This window comes from Macrotis lagotis, chromosome 1 (genome assembly GCF_037893015.1).
Source record: "Macrotis lagotis isolate mMagLag1 chromosome 1, bilby.v1.9.chrom.fasta, whole genome shotgun sequence".
Classification (NCBI taxonomy): Eukaryota; Metazoa; Chordata; class Mammalia; order Peramelemorphia; family Peramelidae; genus Macrotis; species Macrotis lagotis.
The window spans coordinates 641,787,303-641,811,520 of record NC_133658.1 but is presented as its reverse complement, the minus strand read 5'-3'; the positions used below and the strand labels follow the sequence as shown (position 1 = coordinate 641,811,520).

Below are 24,218 nucleotides of genomic sequence, written 5' to 3'. Positions count from 1 at the left end.
GTAAGAAACTTGTCCCCCCCCCAGATTCCTTAACTTAGACAGTTAGCAAGTAGTAGTGCATAAAGAACTGGCCTCAGAGGCAAGATCTCAGATTGAGACCTACCTATGACATACTGCTGATTAATTGATACTGTCCCTCTGCCCAGCTGCACTAGTGGAGGGGCTTTCTATACCATAGTTCCCAATCCTGCTGAAACTACAGTTCTGGACCAAATCCTCTCCTTAAACCTATGATCACATTTGTGGCCCTTGTAACTTCTTGTGACACATGAGAAAAAGTTAAATGAGTTAGAATGCTTTCTTAGGTTCTCAAATTCCTACCAAGGTCAGCCTTAGACTGAGTGCTCAATGTGACTATAGCAATCAGGAATGTGATATCACGGCAAGAACGTGAATTGGATTTGAGTGAAGGGATGCTGTATTACCAGCTTCACTTTCTCCTCCAGAGCCAGCTATGTCCAGTGGCCAGATGTGGATCAGGACACCTGGAGATGTGACTGTATTTTTTTGGGGGAAGGCAATGACTTTTTTTGCAAAGCAGTGGAGTTAAGTTACTTACCAAAGGTCACACAGCTAGGTAAGTATTAAGTATCTGAGACCAGATTTGAACTCAGGTCCTCCTGACTCCAGGGCTGGTGCTCTATCCACTGTGCCACCTAGCTGCCCCCAGACCTTGACTTTTTTAAGCTAAGGTCTTTCCCAGGTCTATTAGAAGAGTATAGACCACTAGGACACAACCATGCATCTCAAAGGCATTGTATTTTCTTGTGAAAGCAATGAAGATGGCAGCAATATTCATAAACCCCACAGAAGTAAAGGAACACCCTTGTCCTCATCTGTCCTGAGATGTCTTAACTGGTCTCCTGCCTCTGAGGCAAGGTTCTGAGGAAGTCCCTCTTTTCTCCTCACCCACCTTTATCAGGGGAAATGGGAGCCCACAAGAGGGAACAGCTGTTCAACACTTTTCCCACACTGAGAAGGACTCAGGAAATCTGAGACCCAAAAAGGCTTCTAAGATCAGAGGGAGAGCTCTCTTTAGGGAGAAAGTGCTAGGAGTTGAGGGTTGAAATGGTGGCTGTGGAGTTCCTTCTGTAGGGCATGACATTTGAACCCAGACCCCTCAGCTGCTTTAGGGATGCCTTGAAATGTCTGAAGGAAGTGGTCTTCTTTGAGAAATGAGATCCTGCTCAGGGTAGAAACTCCTGCTTGAGATGAGGAGGGGTTTAGGGAAGAAGGATGGGCAAAACAGCTCACAGAGGAATCTTCCCAATAGCAGAAGATTCATTTCTGGGGAGGAGAAAGGGAGAGAGAGAAAGATAAGTATAGAAGATATCAGAGCCTTCCTAGGAAATCTTGTGAAATTTCTTTATTTCTTTCAATGAAGATACTGTTTTGAAGACAATCAGTGTAAAGTGACCTGCTTAGGCTCACACATTTAGCAATTGATGTCATATTTGAACTCAGGTCCCCCTGACTCCAGGGTTAGTGTTTTATGCAGTGTTTTGCCCTCTTGTGAAGTTTCAAAGAGATACAAGTTCTCATGGTAGAAGAGCATTTAAGAAGTATCTAGTACTATCCTTTCTAAATATAAATTCTCTCTTTTGAGTATACAGTAAGTGGTCATCCCAGTCTTTGTTCAAGGACCTGAGTGATAAGGAAGTCACTAATGCTCAAGAAAACTCATTCTGGAATAGACATTATGGGATCTAGCCCAGACTCGAGGGAAAAACTCTTTTGTATTTGCTGATCAAGGCAGTTTCAACATCAGAAAAGAAGATGCTCTTCCCAAGTGAAGCTCATCTGTAGTCCCATCCACCCTGCTGTTAACTCAAGCCTTGATAGATCCCACCTCCCTAAGCCTCCTCTCCCCTCTGACTGGAGGGCTGAAGGGTAAATTCCTCCCCAGAAGAGAGAAGTTACACATTTTGGCTCATTCTGTTCTGTATCTGCTTCTCTGCTTGGTTTCAAATCCAGAGAACAAGATACCCCAGTTCTCCCCCCATCTCCTTCCTGTCTCCTTTTGTGTATTGTCTCTTTTCATTCAAGGAAGCTGGGGGTGCCATATTGTGGAATACTAGGTCTGGGGTTGGAAAGATTCATCATCCTGAGTTCAAATCTGCCTTCAGACACTTTACTTACTGTGTGACCTTGGGCAAGTCACTTAACTTTGTTTGCCTCAGTTTTCCTCATTTGCAAAATCACCTAGAGAAGCAAGTGGCAAACCACTCTAGGATCTTTGCCAAGAAAACCCCAAATGAGAACCCCAAATGAAATCATGAAAGAGTTGAACATGATGGAAAACAACCCTTCCCATTAAATTTGTAAGCTCCTTTAGGGCAGGGAACTATTTTTTTTATTAATTGCATCCCTAGCACTTAGAACCATGTCTGGCACATATCAAGGGCTTAATAAACACCTTTGTTGTTATTCAATAACTTCATTTGGGGTTTTCTTTCCTTTCTCTTTTTAGTTTTTTTTTTTTGCAAGGCAATGGGGTTAAGTGGTTTGCCCAAGGCCACACAGCTAGGTAATTATTAAATGTCTGAGGCTGGATTTGAACCCAGGTACTCCTGACTCCAAGGCTGGTGCTCTATCCCCTAGCTGCCCCTCCATTTAAGGTTTTCTTAGGAAACATACTGGAGTGATTTGCTACTTCCTTCTCCAGCTCACTTTTACTGTTGAGGAAACTGAGGCAAAAAAATTTAAGTGACTTGTTCAGGGTCATGGAGCTAGTCAGTATTTGAGGCCATATTTGAACTTGGGAAGAGGAGTCTTCCTGACACCAGACCCTGGATGCTTTCCACTTAGTTATTAGAATGTAAGGTCTCTCTTTCAGGCCTCTCCTTTTTAGATTCTCCACCCCCTCCCCCCAATCCATCCCTAGTCTATACTGTTCTCTGCCATTTTTCCCTCAAGCAAAACCTATTCTCAGGTTGGAGAATAAAGGATTATGTCACTTCTTATTGAGGCAGAGGTGGAAATTTTGACATGTTCTAGGTGCTTTTTGTATGGAAAGTTTCCGGGAACCTTTTAAACTCATATGGTCAGCTGTCAAAAGGCTGCCTTTGTTTCACAGTAATCACAGAAGGGGTTTAGGGGGTAGTGAATTGTGAAGTCAGGTATACCTACCTTTCGGATGTTATAGATCCAGTTGAGAAAGAAATTGACTCGTGTGTACACACCTGGGACGTGGCGCTGCCCGCAGCCATAACCCCAGCTTACGATGCCCACTATCTGCCACCTTTCCTTGAAGTACATCAAGGGCCCACCACTGTCACCCTGGGAGAGACCAGAATGGGGTGACCTTTCAGGAAGGAAAGGCATTATGACTGTCTCCCCATTCTCTAACCCAGTCTCTTTATTGTTGAGAAGCTTTCATGGAGAGATCCTTTTAATCCCTAATTTCCTCCTTACCCTCCCCACCAGATGACTGATATGAGGCATTCAGAGGATCCTCTGTGGGAACTGGAGAATCTATGGGATAAGTGACACTTGCACCAATGTTAACCCCAGGGACCACTCAGGATCTCAAAACAAAGAGTGAACTTGGAAAGTCTCTACTCTTTTGGTTTATGTCTTAGTTCTTTAAATGGATGTTTCTCTTTTTGCCTTGAGGTTAGGCAAACATCTTTTTGGAAGATGATTTCTCAACTCCAGGAGGACAAAAGATGGATTATATTAATGTGTCCCCATAACTAAGGTATGATGTATTCACTTGAGGTTTCATTAAAAGCATACGCTTTCTTTATTAACCACCCAAGGCCAAGGTTGGATCGGATTAAATGCTGGATCTCTCTGAACCAGGCTGGAGCATAGGGATATAGGGTGATGTCTCTATGGGTCAGGCTGGATCCTAGAGTGAAAGGCTGGATGTCTCTACGGGCCAGACTGGAGCCTAGGGATATATCCTTGATCTCTCTGGGCCAGACTGTATCTTAGGGATGTAGGCTGAATCACTCTATGGGTCAGGATGGATCCTAAGGTTAGAGGCTAGATTTCTATATGGGACAGTTAGTTCAGTTGTTACCTATTCACATATTATATTCTGACTCTGGCCATTCACGTCAAAGCTATGTTCCCTGAGTCATAATTACAGCAGTGTTTTTTTTTTCTTTTGCAAGGCAATAGGTTTAAGTGACTTGCCCAAAGTCATACAGCTAGGTAATTATTGAATGTCTGAGGCCGGATTTGAACTCAGGTCCTCCTGACTCCAGGGTCAGTGCTCTATCCACTGCTGCCCCTACAGCAGTGTTTTTAAACCTGATCCTTTTCTAATATAGGATGCCCTATCCTATTCTCTGCTTATCCTAATCCTCTTCATCCTTTTCAGATCAACCCTGCCATTCCCCCTTCCCCCTCCTCCCTCCCCTCCCCACCTCATGAAGCTTTCCGTGAATTGTAAGGAAGAAGGAAGGGGAAATTGTGTGTATGGACAAAGCATTGACTAGACTTGGAATTCAGAAGATCAAGGTTTGAATCTTGGTTCTCCCATTTATTAATTTGTGTGATGTTGGGCAAGTCATTTCTCTGGACCTCTGATGTCTCATTTATCAAATGAGATTAGAGCAAATAATTTGCAAAATCTCTTCCAACTTTAGCATTATGCTAAATGCTATTCATCCTGTCCTCTGAATTTTCCCAAAATTTGATTTGTACTACTCATTTAGAGCACACAATGTCAATTTGACATCTAAAGATTAAACCTCCAATGTATGAAAATTACTGCTCTAGGTATTGTTGAAGGCACTTGTGAGATACCAATTGTGAGATACCATTTGTGAGCATCTTGGACTAGTGAAAGTCACCCCCAAACAATCTCAACCCCCCAATTACCTTCATGAAATAATGTATTATCATCAAAATTGGTCACTAGTTTTCTCATGACTCTCAGAGACATGAGATATTAGCATTTCCCTTGTTCCGTACTGTGTCCTCCGGACTCCTGCTTGACCATCATCACTCATCAAACCCCACTCATCTGAAGAACATGACCATCCAATTATACTGCTTTGTCCCCATCCTTATTGATGGCCAACTTCTAGGACCCTTTCCCACCTTCCTCAATGGTTTTGGTGCTTGGTTCACAATTTTTCTTTCTATCCCAAGTCCCAATATCCTTTTCTTTGTCTACTTTGTTAACCATTCTAATAATAATTATGTCACTGATAGTAACTCATATCTGTTTGACACTTTTAATACCCTATCAGCCTTCTCAATTACTATGATGTCTTTTGCCACCAAAGTCCTTAACACTGTCAAATGGTTCAGTATCAGAAACAGATATGGTTTCATCAATAGAGATGACAGTAAAGAAGATGCATTACCATCTACTTTACAGCTCGGGACCATGGGACCATTCCATTTGATTTGTAGCTAAAATCTATAAGTAATGTTTTCCATTATAATGAGTTGAGTTCCTTGCTCTTCTCTTCATCTCTCCAATGCTCAGGACTTAATAAGTGCTTGGTAAAAGTCATTTGTTCATTTATTTATTCATTCATTGATCTCCATGATGCCCTGAAGTGCCACTCACCAGGATGGTTACATAAAAGACTTAGGTACCTCTTAAAAACTACTCAATTTCTAAGAATCTGAATTCTGTAATTGCTTTCTCTGACTACAATTTCCTTCAACATCTTCTGCCGCCCCAATCCTCCTTTACCTTTCTTCACTCTCATTGTGTCTTTCAGTCTCTTTGTCCTTTGTGGTTTTTTTAATCTTAGTATTAAGATTGAACAAGTCTTAAATGTCTTTTGAGGTCTGTTTAACTGAGTTAAATCTACTCATTTTACATGTTGGAAAATTGAGGCTCAGAGAATTGCAGTGAGTTACCCAAGGTCACATAGATAGTGTGGCCAGTGCCTTTGACTCCAAAACTGGTATTCTTTCTGTTGTAATATGCCACAATCCAAGACATTAGTCCTGATCTGGGACTTACCCAGGGTTGTACAGGTCATAAGTATTGGAGTCAAGAATTTAAAACTGTATCTTCCTTATTCTGTGCTCAAGGTGACAATGGTATTTTTCAGGAAACATAGCATCTCCTTAAGCACCCACCTGGCATGAGTCAACGTTGCCACCAGGGACACCAGCACAGAGCATGCTCTTGGCGATGTTCCCAAAATATGCATACGAATGGTTGCATTGATAGCTATCAATGAATTGGACTTCTGCCTGTTGCAGGGTTTTGGAAAACTTCTCTGGAAGGAAGCAAACACATACATATCCATCTTTAAATTTCCACCCACTGACCATCCATTATCTTCAGAATATGGGGAGGCTTCTTTCTCTCTTTCAGACCAAATTTCTTGGGCTAGAAGAGACACTGTGAAGTCACCTTACTCATGCTCTTGCCTTTTAGGCAGGGTTGTCTGAATTTTTCCAGGGAAGCCTTTTTAGAAGAAGGAGTCATGACTTCTTTTAGTCACCCACTGCAGTTTTACATTCCTTCCTAATGAGAAATTCTCCCTGCTGCCTTTATCCTTCTTAGTATTTATAAGGCCATACACCCTTGAGAAGTTCTGTTCACAAAGGTTTGAAAACCTCTCTAGGACTGAGAATCCTTGCCTCCCCTCCCCCTCCCCCTCCCCCAAGATATCCATAAAAGCAGTTTGTGGAGATGATTTTGTAAGAGTCCTGCTAATGGTAGAGCCCAAGAAATTACCTTCTGATTCTTTTGTGGCACCCCAACCTGTAATCCAGAGCAAGGTGTTTGGAGCCAGCTCCTCATCAAAGAATGGCAGGCAGATGGGCCTGACTCTATCTGTAGGGGGAGAGACAAGAAGCAGAGGAGGGAGTGAGGGAGAGAAGGAAAGAGTGAAACAAAGAGTCAGGCAAAGAGAAATTGGAGGAAGGAGAAAGATTCAAAGAGAAGACAGATAAGAGAAAGACCTAGGGGGCAGGAAAAGACATAAACAAAGCAGAGGGATGAGAAGAGATATAGAGGCAGTGGTGGTGAGTGATGGTGAGATACAGAGAAAAAGTAAGGGGGAAAGAAAAAAAAGAGAAATAAGGAGGGAGGAAGGAGAAAGAAAGGAGAGGAGAAAAGTAGAGAAGGATAGACTGCAGTAGAAAGTTGAGGGAAGGAGGACAAAGTAGGGACGATAGAAATAGAAAGCAAAAGGGGGGGAGATTGAGAGAGTGAGACAGACAGTGAAAGGAATATGGGAATAAAGAACAGAGAAAGAGAGAGAGGGAGAGACAGAAATGGAGACAGAGAGAGAGAGAAAACAGAGGAGGGAGAAATCAAGAGCGTGAAAAAGACAAAAAGGATGAAAGTTGGTTGGGAAGGAGTTAGAGAAAGATTAGAGAGGGAGTTAGACATGAAGAGAGACAAAGAGTCAGAAAGAGACATAGGGAGACAGCAAAAGAGAGTTGGCTGAGATTCCAAAGAATAATTACACCCCATTCCCAGACTGTTGAGAAGATTAAATGTACTAATATTTGTAAAGTGTTTGGAGCCTCTGGGCCCAGTGTTGTTGAATAGTAGTAGAACTAGAGTTCATGATAGCTCTCCAATTAGATGCCTCATTTATATTTACCCTACAGGGTGTGATGGGGGAGCCATCATCCCAAAGTATTAAATACAAAAACATGCAAGCAGTATGACATGCTACTGGGTGACAGGAGTTGGGAAGGTTATTAGGGAAGACCTGGAGATAAGTTCTCAGCAAAGGGCCAAGAGGAAATCATGGGGTCTAGAGTCAATAAGGAACTCAGAGATCATCTAGGTGGACTAGGAAGAACTCTAGGCTTAGTCAGTGTGATTGCCCATAGTTATATATAGGTACACAGATGGTAAGAAACAGAGTCAACAGCCAAAATCCAAATTCAATTATTTTGTTACCTACCACAGCCTCTGTTGAAATTAGTGAAGAAAAGGGGGGGGGGGACCCTGGGCTTTCTAGTTCCAATCATCTAAACACTTGAATATACATAAGATGGTAAGCTCTTTGAAGGAAGAACTAAGACATATACATCACTTTGACCAAGAGTGTCCAACACATGCCTCTGTACTCAGAAAGTTGCTATTCAGTTATATTTGGTCTTCATGAATCCATTTGGGGTTTTCTAAGCAAAGATACTGAAATGGTTTGCCATTTCCTTTTCCAATTTATTTGACAGATGAGGAAACTGAGGTAGGTGGTTAAGTGACTTGTCCAAGGTCCAAGGTGGCTGAGATGACATTTGAATGGTGAGTCTTGACTCCAGACCTGGCACTCTATACACTATGGTGCCACCTACTGCCCAGCCCAGAAGGTGCTCAGTTACAAACTTGTTTGATTTAGCCTTTTTCTTCTGTTTGGGATGATGGTGTCAGACTCAAATAGAAGCAGGAGCTTCTAAATCATCCATTAGGCTCTGTGGGTCACATATTGGCTTAGAAAACCATGTATTTATGTGTTCTGTGTTTTATTGTATTTTTTTTATTTTTTAAAACATTTTTGTTTTTTGTTGTCAGACTCAACTAGAAGAGGTCCCTTAATAAAATAATAAAATACACTTAGACCATGGTGACAGTGGGGGAAGTAAAGTGTCTCCATGTGAACCATGGTCTTCAAAAAACAATCAGAGGGATGGGCAAGGGATGCCCATACCCTGGGCAAGTTCAATCCTTCACTGGGCTCAGGGAAGGGCAACTAATGATCTCTATTTGACACATAAATTGAGAGTTGAGGGTCAAAGGATCAATAGATCAGAAGCTGGAGGGGAGAGGTAGTGGTTAGAACACTAACCTTGGAGTCGGGAGTTCAAATCCACTTTCAGATACTTAGCAGTGTGTTCCTGGACAAATGACTCAACCTCTATCTGCTTCAATTTCTTTCTCTTTAAAAATGGGAATAATTATGCCCCATTCCCAGACTGTTGAGAAGATTAAATGTACTAATATTTGTAAAGTGTTTTGTAAACCTTATGTTGCTATTTCAGTCTTGTCTGACATTTTGTGCCCTCATTTGGGGTTTTCTTGGTAAAAATACTGGAGTGATACAATTCCAAAGATACATTTTCTTTTCCAGCTCATTTTATGGAAGAGGAAACTGAGGCAAACAGATAAAATGACTTGCCCAGGGTCACACAGTAAACCTTATAGCACCATATGAATTTTAGCTATTATTGTTGTTTTGTTGGGATCATTGCCAGTCCTTGCACCCAATGAAGGATTAAATCTTCTTTTTTCTTTGGTTAAAGATAAAGGTACAGTTTCTGCCTTTTCTCTTTTACGAGTCACCCAAGGTCATTGACACCCTACAGAGGAACTTGTCTGGTTAAAAAAAAATCCACATTTGTCATCCCTTTTGTGCAACTTTTTTCCTGTTCTTGGGAAATAAATTGAGTTTTTTCCCTCTTCATCAACTGAGAAACAAATCAGAGTTAGTTGGGACCAGAGACAATCTAAGGATGCTGACTGAGGGAGGAGTTCTGGACCACAGAATGAGCAAGATCATCTCTTGGGATCTTCAAGGCTGTGAATTTTTCACAATTGCTTGTACTGCTTCTGCTCATGGGAGCAGTTCCACCTTTGATAGACTTTGTGAAAGTCACTCAAACACTTCAAGCCTCGAGGGGCTGCTTCATTTGTTAAACAGGGATAATACTTGAGTGACCTGAAGGCAGGTGGTTTCCAGAGGTGACTTCAAGCTCCAAGCTTGTGGCTTCAGGGGTCTGGGCAGAGCTGCGTTTGGACCAGGCGGGCTCTACCTGATAGCTTCTGAATCTGCTCGCAGAGGCCTTTTCTCAGGTGTTGGCACTTACCTGACATAACAAGGGGCTTTTTCAGCTTGATCAGGGCCACGTCATTCTCTTTGGGATATATACTGTTGAAGTGGAAGACAAAGATCTTGTCTAGGTCCAAGAATGGCTCTCTGGAGTTGAGATGGTTGGTGCCCACCTTCACTTTCCAGTGGCTCACCTCAGGGTAGGTCCTGAAGACAGAGAAGAGCAGGGGTCAGGATGGTTCTGACTTTGCCCCAGGCTGGTTCCTGGGAGGAGGGGGTGAGTGGTGAATAGCCAGGGTAGGAGCAGCAAAATGACCAGAACTTTGCCCCCCACCCCCAAACTGGAACTCACAGAGTACTAACGGTCCTACTGGCAACCCATCCAACAGCAGTATTGAAACAATGGGTTCCTAACAACTAGTAAACTGGCCTTAACATAGGAAACCCCCAGATGGCAAAGTGGTGGCTGTATTGCAGCTCAACTCTCCTTGGCTCACTCTCCATCTCCCCCGGGCAGCTTTCCCAGCAGCTTCAGAGGGTGCCTTCTTGCCACTTCCCTCAGACAAGATAAAATGAGCTTATGAATGTTGCTGGTGTTAGATTTGAAACCTGTTCTATCCATTGTACATTTGTTGGGCACCTTCTGTGGGCAGTTGTCCTGGGTTTGGGGATGTAGGAAATGCTAATTAGACTCAGAGCCTATCTGAAAGGAGCTAATTGTGTGTGTGTGCATGTGTGTGCACGCATGTGTAGGATAAAACATGCTCGAATAAACACAAAAGAACTAGAGGAGATTAATGACATGGGAGAGGTCCCCTCAGAACCTAAGGAAATTGTCCTCGAGTTTGGGGTGTCTTTCCTCTTTATCAAAGCCTCTCAGAATTGTTGCTTCCTTCAACAGCTATTGTCTTTTCCCTGTCTCCCCACAATTAACCTTTGTTTATTCATAGAACACATATATGTATATAGACAAAGCATGTATTCACACATAAACATATGTATACACTTATTCATTTAAGCACACACATTACAAAACACATGCACATACATGCTGCTATTGTTTGTCCTTTGTTATTGAAGAAGACCATGACATCAGGGAAGTGATGCTGTGACAAGCACATGATTTGAATTTGAGTGAGGGGGTGCTGTGTTCAGTCACCAGCCTCACTTCCTCCTCTAGAGTCATCTGAGTCCAGTGGCCAGATATGAATCAGGACAACTGGAGATGGCCCTGGATGAGAGACAATCAAGGTTAAGTGACTTGCTCAAGGTCACACAACTAGTAAGTATCAAGTATCTGAGGCTGGATTCAAACTCCCATCCTCTGACTCCAAGGTCAACGTTCTATCCACTGCACAAACACACATGCATATATAGCACTTGCTCTCTGTGTGACTTTAGGTAACTTTGGGCCTTAGTTTCCATAACTGCAAAATAGGAACAATAATACCTGTGGTATTCTAACCATCTCACAAGTTTGCTCTGAGGATCGAGTGAATGTAGGTCAAGTCTTTACATACTTTAAAGCACTATATAAAGAGGTCAATTATCAATCTCAAGCATCTGCCCTCTGCTGACCACTCTAATGATGATAGTACCACACATTTACAAAGAAATATCTTTTGTTGCAGTAGAATGAGAGAGCAAAAGTGAAAACTAGATGAAGTATTCTAAGATAATTTGGAGGAGAGATCATTTTCAGAGGTGGAGAGAGGACACCAAGGAAGGCTTCTTGGAGGAGGTGGCACCCAAGGCCAAATCATAGGCTGTGATTTCAATAGAAAGTATGTTTTTGACACAAGGGGGTGACTTTTGCAAATGAAGGGAAACTCTAGATTTGCAAGATAAGACTAGGCAACTTTAAGGAGCCCTGTTTGGCTTTAATGTAAAACACATAGTTGAGTGAAAATTATAGAAGGAGGAACAGCTAAGTGGTACAGTGGATAGAGCACTGGTCTTAGAGTCAGGAGAACCTGAGTTCAAATCCAGCCTCAGACACTTAATAATTACCTAGCTGTGTGAACTTGGGTAAGTCACTTAACCCCACTGCCTTGCAAAAACCAATATACATACATACATACATACATACATACATACGTATGTGTGTGTGTGTGTGTGTGTGTGTGTGTGTGTGTGTGTGTGTGTAGAAAGAGAGGAAGACTTTAAATGCCAACCTAAGCAGTTTGTATTACATTCTATAGGTAATAGGAAGTCAGGAAAGACTTTCTGAGGGATACATGCATTATAGTTAGAGTTATTCTCCTGAGGATAGTCTGGAACTATAGACATTGACCATTGCCTTAATGGGAAATCATCAGTCTCCAGAATCCCTGCACATGTTTTTAGATTCTCCAGAAGGTTCATCACCATTATAGTGAAAGGAAACCAGAAACATTGAGTGGAAATGGAACCTGAAGACCTGGCCTCCAAGGAAACTTTCTTCTTCACAGGCCTCTGGAGTAGAATGTTCAGGAAACTTTCTGAGCAGGGGGATATTATTTCACGTCATGATTATTTGTGTATGTGTCATATTTCCTGCTAGATTGGAAGTCTAGATAGCCAAGGACCATGTCTTATCTAAGCTTTCATTTCCCCCCAGTGTTTAGAATGGTTTCCTCACCCCCACCTACACACACACACACACACACACACACACAGTGAGTACTTCAGAAATGTTGAGTTAAATCTAGTAGAACTGAGTTGGCTTGTTATTCTGAGGAGCAGAAACTTCCCTGACAGTTTGCTGGTTGGTCATTTCAGGGGTGACTAGCTTTTCATAACAAAGATATTGGAGTGATTTCCCATTTCCTTCTCCAGATCATGTTATAGATGAAGAAACTGAGGTAAACAGGGTTAAATGACTTACCCATGGTCTCACAGGTAGGAAATATCTGAAATTGGATTTGAACTCTAGTCTTACTGACTCTAGACCTTTGTGTTCTATCTCTATCTAATTACTCCTCCCAGCAAATAAGACTTCCAAATAAAGACGGACAGAGAAGGAAGGCAGACCCTTAATTCAAGAGCAAGGAGCCCAAGCCCTGTGAGAAGTGGATGGGGCCTTACCTGAAGCAGTGGGAAGCAGTGAGGATCCAGTAGTGGTCCAGTATGGAGCCACCACAGAAATGAACTCTGTGATGCCGAATGCTGACTTGCCAGGGCCAAGTCTCCACGGATCCTTCCTGTCCGCCCACCACTCGGGCACCTGGCAGGTTCTCGCCACAGACTGTGTCCACCGGTGAAGGTCCAGAGGAGAAGGTGAGAAGAAAGACCTTGATATCATAAATCTGGAGCTGAGAAGGATCCTGTAGCTCACCTCAACGAATCTACACCCAATCCCCCTTACAGCTGAGGCCTACAAAGATGAAGTGACTTTCCCAAGACCACACAGATCAAAGTTTGGATTGAACCCATGTCTCAAACTCCAAATATAGTATACAAATACAGTATATGCTATGCCTGTTCCTTGTTATGGAGTGATCTTAGTTCCTAACTCATAGCCATAGTCAGTCTTTCTTCTCTCCAATATTTATCCATCACTAGCTCCTCTAGTGTTGTCCTTTATTATGAGCCTCCCATTTGGCCTTCTATTCCTACTACCACCCTAGTTCCAAGTTAAGGAGCTCATTATAGCACATCTGAGTTATTTCACTAACCACTTAACTGTTCTCTCACATATCTTTTTTCTCCAACACATCCTAATTCTCTTGCCAGATTCAGTGTCTTAAAACACAGATTGGTCCACAGCTATTCGATACTGCATTAAAAGACTAGGTGGTGCAGTGATTAGAGCACCAGCCCTGAAGTCAGAAGGACCTGAGTTCAAATGTGAGTACAGACACTTTCCACTTTCTAGCTGTGTGACTTGGACAAGTCATCTAACCCTGATTGCCTTGCTTCCAGGGCTATCTCCAGTCATCCTAATTCATTTCTGGTCGCTGAACTCAGATGTACCCCCACACTCAAATCAAATTCACTTGCTTGCTATGATGTCTTGGTCTTCTTGGAGAATGAAGGTCAAACATCATCATCAAAAAGCTTCAATAGCTCCATACTATTTATGAATTAAATTCCAAAAACTTTAACTTGGGATTCAAAGTTTTACTATTCTCCTAAGCAAATTCTTTTCTTTGACCAAACCGATCTAGTTATCATTTTCCTCAGCTCCGCTGAGCTCTGCTCATCATGGCCTCCTAACTTTGTGCTACTTATCCAAGTTCTGCTCATCCTTTAAGAACTAATTCAAGTTTCAATTCCTCCATGAGGTCTTTTCCTACCTCTCCAACAAAGAGTTACCTTTCCTTCTTCCTATCCCTGAACTACTCAGCCGTCACTTGGCATATGCTACTTTGTATTTTAAAAAAATGCATCTTTATCTATCTTATTTCCTCAGATACCTTGTAAGTCCCTGGAGGGCAGGGATATATAGTTTACATTCTGCTTGTGGTGTCTAACTATCACCATCATCATCATCACTCTCATTATTATCATCATCACTAACATCTATATACTACTTACCATGTCCCAGTTACCATGCTAAACATTTTACAAAATATTTTCTCAGGTGATACATATAGTATTAAAAATAAGACAATAAATTGAATGTGGATAATTCAGTGGAATGTAATTTTTTAAGGGCAGAGAAGACTGTTTTTTGACCTTGTATCTATCCCTACCACTTTATACACAGTAGGCAGTTAAGCAAATGCTTTGTTGAATTTGAATCTGTCTCTGGATAACAGACAGTAGCAAATTAGATGTGTCTGGCCGCAGTCTTCCAGCCTCCCTCTCTCCTCCTTTACCTCTCAAATTCTCTAAGAGCCTTTCCTGAATTTGGGGTGGCGAGCAGGAGTGGGAATGGAGTGATTTTAAGCATGCAGAATACTTTCCCTCGCAAATCCCAAATCCCAAAGATACAAAGTTAGAAGTGGGTGAACCAGGAGTGAAGAACAAAACAACACACTTTTCTCGCTTTTTCTTTAGTCAACTTTGATCTGAGTCTAGTTCTGACTCTTCAGAAAAAGGTTTTTATACTCACCAGCACAGTGAAGTGAAACCAAGGACATGGAGAGACAGGGCCTGGAAAATGCAAATACACAGGAGAGCTTGGCTTTTGCATCTAGCCAGGCTAGGTCCAGAGGTCTAGGCTTTCATTCTCTGATTTAAATCCTTCCAAAGCTTGAGGGAATCTTAAGAGTTGAAAGTCAACTCATATCTGATTATATCATCTTTAGTGAGGAGTAATTCAAATTTTACCTAAAACCTTCCACTTTTACTTTCCAAGGGAGCCTATTTTGCTTTTGGATAGCTGTTGCAAACTGTTTCCATAGCATGAGCCCAAATCTGTCTTTTTGTAACTTTTACCTCCTTTGCCCTCTGGGCCTGGGAGCATAGATGTAAAACTTGGGGGGACTCCTCATTTTAAAGATGATCTTCCTAGAGGTTAAATAACTTGACTAGGTTCGCACAAGTTAATAAATGAAAGTGCTGGAATTGAAGCCTAGGTGTTCTAAATCCAAATTCAGCATCCTTTCCATTGCATCAAGCTGCAAAACAATATAGAGTGAGTATAGGAGAATTCCACTTAATCTGAAGAAGATGTCTTCTAAAGTTCTTATCAACTCTAAATGATACTTTAAACATCCAGTTCTTGTCAGCCCAATCCTACAAGAAATCGCCTTCATAATATGCCAACTAAACTCTTGACAGCAAAGAGGAAGGCAGAACATGGAGAAATATACAGAGGATATTTCCTAGGTTCCAACAGGAAGGTGAACAGGATTTTTAAAAAATGTTATTTAATGTAAATGAGTGGTCTACCACTACCCTTTCCTTCTTTAAAATTTGATCCTTGGGGAGGGAAGGGACATACGTGCAATCTATACATCACTGATTAAAAGACAAAGGTGGCAAGAACTCTCTACTAGTTAAGCATAGTCTGTGTGGTGTGTGTGTGTGTGTGTGTGTGTGTGTGTGTGAGAGAGAGAGAGAGAGAGAGAGAGAGAGAGAGAGAGAGAGAGAGAGAGAGAGAGAGAGAGAGAGAGAGAGAGAGAAACAATGAGTCAGGGAGAGACAGTGAGAGAAGGAAAGAGAGGAATAGACAAAGAGAAAAGAGGAAGAAACAGGGAAAGACAGAGATAGGGAAGAGAGAGATAGAGTCATACACAGAGAAAGACAGAGAGGGAGGGAAGAAGGGGAAGAGAGAGAAACAGAAAAGCAGAGGCAGATAGAGGGAGAGAAGGCAGAAGAAAGGAGGAGAGAGAGTTAGGGAAAAGAGAGAGAGACAGAAAAAAAGGAGGGAGAAAGAGATCTACGGAGAGGGAAGAGAAGAAAGAGACAGAAAGACAAAGACAGAGACAGGACTGGGAGGGAGACATGAAGAGACAAAGACTCAAGCAACATGGATGCACATTCATGTGTTACGTTCACAGTTGAGTTATATATATGTGTGTGTATATATATATATGTATATATATATATATACATATATATATATATATCTGAGCTCTGCTGATGGAAATTCTTTCTAACAATTAGAGCTATCCAAATATGGACTGCCTCTCATTAGATCATTAGATATCCTCAAGAAAAAGCTGAATATCCCTTGTTGGGGAGGGGTAGCATGGGGAGTCTTGGTCAGGTATGGGTATATTAAAAAGCCTCTGACATCCTTTCCTGAACTGAGATTCTGTGATTCTGGTAATTGATGCCTATTAAATTTCAGAATCTTTTTTCCTTTGTGAAAATAGAATGCTGAAGGGACCTCTATGGATCTGGGTGTCAGGTCAAGGAATACCTAAGATAATCAATCTCTAGAACTGTATAAAGAAAATGGAAAATTTATAGGGTTTAGTAAGGAACCTAGGCAGTTAGAAAATGTATGTTTCTACCATTCTGGTTCATGTAGAGGTCAGTTCCCTTCAGGCAAGATAACACTTCAAGTTTAGGTGACTATATGTCATATGATTGCATGTCATAATTTAAAAAAAATCCTTGCAATTTGATTCCCATCATCCCAACATCCTAACATTCCACACCATCCCAACATCCCAAGTATGAATAATCTGGTTGGTCAGGAGTTCTTCCTGATATCTAGATTGAGGTTTTCTTAATTTAGCTGCACAATAGCTCTGCCATCAATGTCTGCTGACTAACTTTTTGAAGGTTTAAAGATGCTTCTCACTTACTCTGAGAAATTCTGCACTTGCAATTCCTGGTCTTTGACTATGATCTTGCTGACAGGCAGCTTCTGTTCTGGGCCAATCTTCACAGCTCGGAAAACTGGCTCCATGCTCAAACTGGAAGAGGTCAGATGTGTTATCTGGAGTAGGAGCTTCAGTCCTATGGAGACCTAGTCCTCCCTGCCCAAACTGGTTTATGTGAGCCCTGGATGATATGGATGTGGAAGAGAAAGGGGTGGTAGTTTGGGTGAGGGTGGAGGGCATTGCCACTGTTTATGGATCCTGGGTGTGGTTTGGTATAGTCACATTCTTGCATTGCTTCTGTTCTTTGGACTGGGGTGATGGAGGTTAACGACCTCCCACTGTTGAGAGTAGAGTGAAGGAATGTAAGTTACAGATCAAAGACATTAATTCAGAGAATTCCTAATGTTTTGTACCTTGGGCAGTAACAAGCACATAGCAGGTATTCAATAAATATTTATTCAATCCTGAAACACTAGGACATTCTTTCTCAAAGAGCATCCTAATCTTCTTCTTGCATTCTTGGAGTTTATTTACCTTTGCAATGCCTTTCCCTAATTCCAGGCTCCATTGGATCCAAGTCCCCTCTCTCATCTCATTCCCCAGCAGTGCTTTTGGTACACTAGAGAACAAAGCAGCAAGGAGACCTGGGTGGTGAGGAAGCTCATCTGGGTTGCGGATGCTGATTTGGATGGAAGGAGGTTTGGGGAAGGTTTCTTTTATTAGGATATAAGATCCTTGAGGGCCAGAACTATCTTTGTACTCTCAGAATTTATGTGTTTTGCACATAATGCTTACTACATCCTTGCTCTTTGACGATGCTATCTGTGGAGGTGGAGAGGATCATACCCTATTACTAAATAGTCAGAGACTGAGATTTCCTTCAGCAGATTCCCTTCTTCTTTTAGTCAAAACAGTCTCCTCCCTTTAATCCTGAATCAAAATTCTTCTCCAATTGTCATCCCTGATTTATTCTAGTGAACTCTGGTTTCTTTATTTCTTTTTCTTTCTTTTTTGTCTCTGCTTTGCCCAGAAAAGACTTTTTTTAAATTAAGGAATAGATTTCAACCATGCTACTAACTGAGAGGTTTGCAAATCTCCATCTGTGGAACTAACTAAATGTGCTGCTGTTGGAATGGGTTCTGTAACCATTCCACCTGGCAGCTCAAGAAGGGGTGCCAGCTTAGGTAAGAAGAAAAGACTAGGAAACCAAGAAATGAGACAGAAGAAGTCTAAGGAAATAGAAGATTAGGGGTGGCTAGGTGGTGCAGTACAAAAGCCAAAAAAAAAAAAAAAATAAAATAAAATGAAGTAATAGAAGATAGAGAATAGAAAAGATCAGTCATTTGGCTATGGTCTATAGTACCTCAGAACCAAATATGCAAGAGGCTTCTGAGAACTCAGAAAAGGAAGAGGTTCTATAGTCTCCCCACTTGGAGAGGACAAGATGATTCTGTATTAAGCAAGTGTGCCCAGGCTGATTGCTTTACATGGGGGTGGATGTTGGTATCTAACTCAGAGTCAGGGTGGTAGAGCAGAAGCTCACTCTCCCCAGGGTGGAAAGATGGACATGGAGGTGATAAAGGTAAGCTAGGAGAAGGATGTGGTGGTGGAAGAAGGGGATAGGTTTGAGGGGGCTGGGAAAATTCTCCATCATTGTTGTGGAATTTATTACAAATTAAGGGCTCTGGATGAATCTAGTAAAATTTGGTAGGAAGTATATGAGATTTGGAATCAGAGAATCTGGCTTCAAATCTTTATTATAAGTGTGACTTTGGCTAGGTCAATTAACCCTCCTGGACTTCATTTTTTCATTTGTAAAATGAAAGTGTTGAAAGAGATGACTTCCAGTTCTAAATCCTATGATTCTGTAAATGCAGGGAAAAGCAGGAAACTCTTTCCCCTTCAGAGCTCCTGGAGCATGTGCTTGAAAAGTTTCAGGGAAAAAACAATTTTTTGAATTTTGTCTTAAAGGGGAAGAACCAGGAGTGATTAGAGTTCTATTTTGCCAGGCATCTAACATTGTGGAAAAACTGGGAAGATCCCATTTTAGAAATGAGCACAGGTCCCCATGTCTGTCTGTTCCAATTAGGTGCATTGCATTAGAATTTTAGAATGATATAATATTAGAGGTAGAAGGGACCTTTTGGACATTGATTCTAGTCTCCTTTCATTTTATAGTGTACCCAGAGAGAGGGATAATAGGGCGATAGATTTCAAATTGAAGGGGTTTAAAAGGTCATTCAGTCCAAATCTCCTCATTTTACAGTTGAAGACACCAATGCCTATATAGTTAAAATGGTTTTTGTCAAGATCACATAGCTAGTTAGTGCTAGAACTGAGAGTCTCTCAGGTCTCAAGACTCCAGGTAAGTAGGCTACTGTTTGATCCACCACATTGTAAACTCAGGGCTTTGGGGTTTGGTTTTGAATACCAGGCACACACCTGGGAGTTGTTGTTCAGTTATTTTTCAACTATTTCAGACTCTTCATGAACACCCATTTGGAGTTTTCCTGGCAAAGATACTTAAATGTTTTGCCATTTCCTTCCCCAGTTTATTTTACAGATGAAGTAGCTGAGGCAAACAGGGTTAAGGGACTTGCTCAGGGTCATATAGTTAATAGGTATCTGAGACCATAGGATGAAAACATCCCAGTGAAATTTAACCCCATTTAAAGTGTAATTTTACTCAAAAGGGTTTTAACTGTCAGAAAAGGAGAAAAAACACAAATAAGGGAGATGGAAGAAAAAAATAGAAGTATGATAAAGAGCAAAAGAGGGAGGATGAGGACAGGAGGAAGAAAGGTCTTGAAGGAAGACAAAGGTACCTGTTATATCCCATCTGGGTACAGGCGATCTTAGCCCACACTTCTGTGAAGTTGTCAAAACAGACAGAGGACCAGAGTTCACTCTTTCTGTCTATCACCTGTAGAGTGGATCTGTCCTTGGAGAGTCGAACTAGAAGAGAGAGAGTTGGGTCAGCCTGTGAGCAGTCTGTCACCCTCCTGGGCTTAGAGGCATCTCCCCACCTCCTCATCTCTCGAGATCCTTTGACTTTAACTTTACCTTATCTCTTATCCTTCCAGGAAGGAACTAAAGATAGAGTAGCCTAGGAATGTGGGAGGGAAAGTAAGTTGAGGAGAGAATCTGTGAAGGAATGGATACTGTAATTTCACCTACATCAAGTCAATCTGTTTTAACTAGTTGGGTTTAAGGAATCTTCAAAATTCCAGTTACTTCTAGGGGGCTCAAATTCTACCATCTACCGGGAGGTCTTTCCTAGTTCACACCCTTCTCCCCTGCCTCCCTACCTTTCTTTTGCGATTAACTTCTGTCTCCTCTGTGTGGTTCGGATGTACTTGCTTGTTTCCCCTTTTCTTTTTATTTCTTGCCCTCAAATGTTTCTTAATTAACTGGCATTTATAGAGCACTTTAAGTTTTGTCTTTTGGAAGGTAAAGAGCTAGAAGAACCTCACAGGCCACCTAGTGTAGCCTCTCATTTTACATATGAAACCCAAGTAAGGTAGGTGACTTGCCCAAGGTCTCAAGTTTTACATAAAATTTAAACCCAGTATCCTCTGACTTCAGGGTTGGTGTTCTTTCTACTGTACCATGAATAGCCTTGGACTTCTCACTTAATTCACTTAACATCCGAATAAACATGGAAGCTATTTTTCTCTAGTCTTTCTCAGGTCCATCTACAGCCTAGATCATTAGAAGAGCAGCATGGTATGGTAGGTAGAGCACTAGGTCAGGAAGATCTGAGTTCAAATGTTGACTTAGACATTTATTACCAGTGTGACCTTGGGCCAGTCATTTAACCTCTGTGGGCCTCAATTTCCTTAACTGTAAAATGAAATAGTGGGGAGTTGTACTAAATATCTTTTAAAATCCCTTCCATTTATAAATCTATGACTTTGTTCCAGCCGCTAACTTTGCCTCTAGGCAAATCCTTGACCTAGTCTTCTTAAAATGTTAGACCTTTAGTGCAAATGGGGAGCTTTTAAAGGTTAAGCAACAAAAACAATACTAAGTACTCATATTTTGATTGTGCTTTTAAGGTTCAAAAAGTGCTTTTCTCATAACAACCTTGTAAAAGTATTATTATTTTCATATTGTAGACAATGATGCAGGCTCTATGAAAGCTAGAAATTGTGCTAAAACCAAAATTTGAACCCAGGTCTCTTGGATTCAGTATCCTATTGCCCAAATATCACAATGCCCACACTTCCTTAATGTCTAAACAAATGGAGGGCAGGATCCATTAGGACTAAGCCCAGTGGTCACTAAAATACTTTTGCTGCCTTAAGCCAACTTTCCATTACATCTGTTTTTCTCATTCCTTAGTATCTTAGGCTCCAAATTTTTTGTTGTGTCCAACTCTTCATGACCCTATTTAGGTTTTTCTTGGGAAAGAGACTGGAGTGGTTTGCCATTTCCTTCTCCAACTCATTTTATAGATGTGGAAACTGAGGTAAACAGAATTAAGTGACTCGTCCAGGGTCACACTAGTAATAAGTGTCTAAGACAAGATTTGAACTCTGGTTTTCCCTATTCTAAGATCAGTAGCCAATTCTTATTCTGGCTATTTCCTGGGTACTTACCTCTTATCAGGGGCAAATCTTCAGTGGGAATACTTTCAACACAGTGCTGCTCATCCTGCCCTGAGGCACAGTCCTTATGTGTATCACACACCTTCCATCTTGGGATGAATTTGTAGGGTTTTTCACAGAAGAAATAATACTGATGCAAGATTAGTATGACTGCAAATACAGGATAGGTTTCAGGAAGAATTGGTCAGTGGCTAGCAGAGGCTCTCTTTCTTTAGCCTCTTTCTGTTCCTAAAATGTGGTGCACTGACCCAATACAATTACCATGGTCCAGTGCAATGAAACATTTGATTCATAGCGTTTGGGCAAGCCAGAGTGCACAGATTATTCTAGATTATGTCTTAAAAAGTGGGAATGATAGATTCCTACATGGTGACAGAATCTGCTTAACAAGGACTGGTAAGAATGTACTTTTCCTGTAGTTTTGCAATTTTAATAAAAATTTTTGCATTGCAAAGTAAAAAGGAAGAAGACGATTGTGCGGGCATATCCACTAAACAAGATTTCAAAGAGAATGTTGCCCATGAGATTTGAGGGTCTAAAGTTAGAAGATCTAGTATTATTGATAAAGGAAGGAATTCAAGTGCTTCCTGAAGGTTTAAACTTTCTCCTCCTTGGAGAAACAACTTTAGGATAGGAGTAAATAACAAAAGGCTAGGCAAGGTTGCTTGGGAGACAAGACAGAAAGAGATAAAAATCAGACAGATCTAACTGGACCAGAGAACAGATGCTAGGTGAAGTTTGAAGTTTAAGAGACAGAGAAAGAGAGAGAGAGAGAGAGAGAGAGAGAGAGAGAGAGAGAGAGAGAGAGAGAGACAGAGACAGAGACAGAGACAGAGACACAGAGAAGGGACAGCCCTGGCCACTCAGCATAGAGGTCCATGGTGAATCACCAGTGCCTAGTTTAGTTTGGGAGCACATGGCCTAGGAAGGAAAGAGAGAAAGCCATCCTTGCAGATAGGGTCCAAGAGAATCAGAGAGCCCAGAAGGGCTGGTGCTTCTTCTTATATGCACTTCTGTAGTGGGTCCAGCATCTGGATCAGTTATTTTTCAATGGCAAGCTACATACTGGTCCTTCCTGTCCCAAGGTGCATGACCTCTAAGTTAAATCCAAAGCTGGGTGAAGGAAGAATGAGTAGACAGTACAAATTTTACATTTAACAATGAAACAATAGAGGTCAGTTTACATCTCAGGAGCAAACAACCTTCTACAATTAACAAAATTTAACAACATAAAAGATTACAGAATTTGTTTCTTATTATAAATTTCCAATATTCATAATTCTCTGCATCAAGAGCAGCAACAATGTAGGAAGAATAGGAGTAGCCTAGCAGAAATTCTAATAAAGATTCAGCAATAAGATCCATGGCTTCAGGCATTTATGTACAAAAATACAAAGGATGGGTAATAAGCACAAGAATGAATGATACTAGTGAAAAGAGTTACATTCAGCCTCTTAGGCATTGCTGTTTGTCTTTTGTTCTTGAAGAGGACCCAGAGACATCATGAAACTGATGTCTTGATTTGTCTTGAATTGGACTTAAGTCAGGTAGAGATGAGCAAAGTCATCAGCCTCACTCTCTTCTTCAGAGACATTCCTGCCTAGGTATTATTGAAATCTGGTATGAAAAGTCTTAATTGATAGTTGGTTAGCCAAGAAAACCCCCAAATGAGGTGTCTAAACAGCTGAATAACAATAGCAAATCTAACTGTGATGTCAAATCAAAGATCAGGGCTTTAATCATTTTCAAATTCTTCTGGTGGTGACTCACACTTGTTCTACTGTATCTCCATAATAATAGCTAAAATTTATGTAGTACTTAACAAATATTATCTTATTTGATCCTCATAACAACTAAGAGGTAGTGCATTATTTTCCCCATTTTTACTGATGAGGAAATTGGAACAGAGGTGTGACTTATTACACTTGTAAATATCTGAGGCAGGATTTGAACTCAAGTCTTGTCCTGATTCAAGATAAGTGTTCTGTCTTTTGTACCATTTAACTGCCTCAACATCTTCCTCATTCAATTCTTCCATTCTTCAGATGAGGAAACTGATGGCATTGAGTGTTAGAGATACATCAAAACTCAAGTAACCATGCTTAGGAGAAGAGATTTCTGAGACATAATCCATACTTTCCCCACTGTTCTAGGATGCCTTTCCTCAAGGGAGTAGTGGAAAGAATTTCTGACCTTTCATGGTATTGATCACAAAGTCTATGAGGTCTTTCAAAGTCAGGGTCACATAAAAGCTAAGGGTAATATGATTTCCCAAGCCTTAAAGTCCCATGGTCCAGGAGGTCCTCATGTGGGGTTCTTTGTTCTGGGTTCAATACATCTTGCTTTCAAATGAAATAGTTTTGGTTGGATGATCTATAAAGTATCCCAAATTTTCCTATGTTGAATTACCTAAAGAGGGATAAGATTTAAACCAGGAGAGTTATGATGATTTGAACAGTCTCTACTATCCTCATTCACAACCATTGTTTGATGTCATGGAACTGAAATAAATGGAATAGAGATCTAGGTGGGATTGAATATTCTCTTTCTAGTCCAATATTATTTAAAGTTTATTAACTATGCAGTATTGAATTATGTCTAGGACTGCACTAAGGGTTTTGGAGAATATAAAGAATTATAAGAAATGGTTCCTGTCCTCAAGAGGTTTATAATCTAATTAGAGACCA

At 41.1% G+C, this 24,218-nt stretch overlaps 1 protein-coding gene across 3 annotated transcripts in view; it reads right to left on the bottom strand.

Annotated features, from left to right (window-relative positions):
* Positions 1 to 747: 747 nt before the first annotated feature.
* The window catches only part of TMPRSS4 (transmembrane serine protease 4), a 51,216-nt gene continuing 27,745 nt past the window's right edge, over positions 748 to 24,218 (bottom strand). For 2 of the 3 annotated variants that reach the window (XM_074215151.1, XM_074215150.1), the window contains exons 4-13: positions 21,523 to 21,681; positions 19,747 to 19,876; positions 16,904 to 17,014; positions 14,755 to 14,795; positions 12,783 to 12,942; positions 9,754 to 9,923; positions 6,665 to 6,763; positions 6,058 to 6,200; positions 3,130 to 3,279; positions 748 to 1,287 (exon numbers count right to left, since the gene is read on the bottom strand). In XM_074215151.1, the coding sequence (XP_074071252.1) occupies positions 1,282 to 1,287; positions 3,130 to 3,279; positions 6,058 to 6,200; positions 6,665 to 6,763; positions 9,754 to 9,923; positions 12,783 to 12,942; positions 14,755 to 14,795; positions 16,904 to 17,014; positions 19,747 to 19,876; positions 21,523 to 21,681 (1,169 nt within the window). In that variant the 3' untranslated portion in view covers positions 748 to 1,281. The remainder of the gene's footprint in view (positions 1,288 to 3,129; positions 3,280 to 6,057; positions 6,201 to 6,664; positions 6,764 to 9,753; positions 9,924 to 12,782; positions 12,943 to 14,754; positions 14,796 to 16,903; positions 17,015 to 19,746; positions 19,877 to 21,522; positions 21,682 to 24,218) is intronic. The other variant, XM_074215152.1, reaches the window with a different exon arrangement.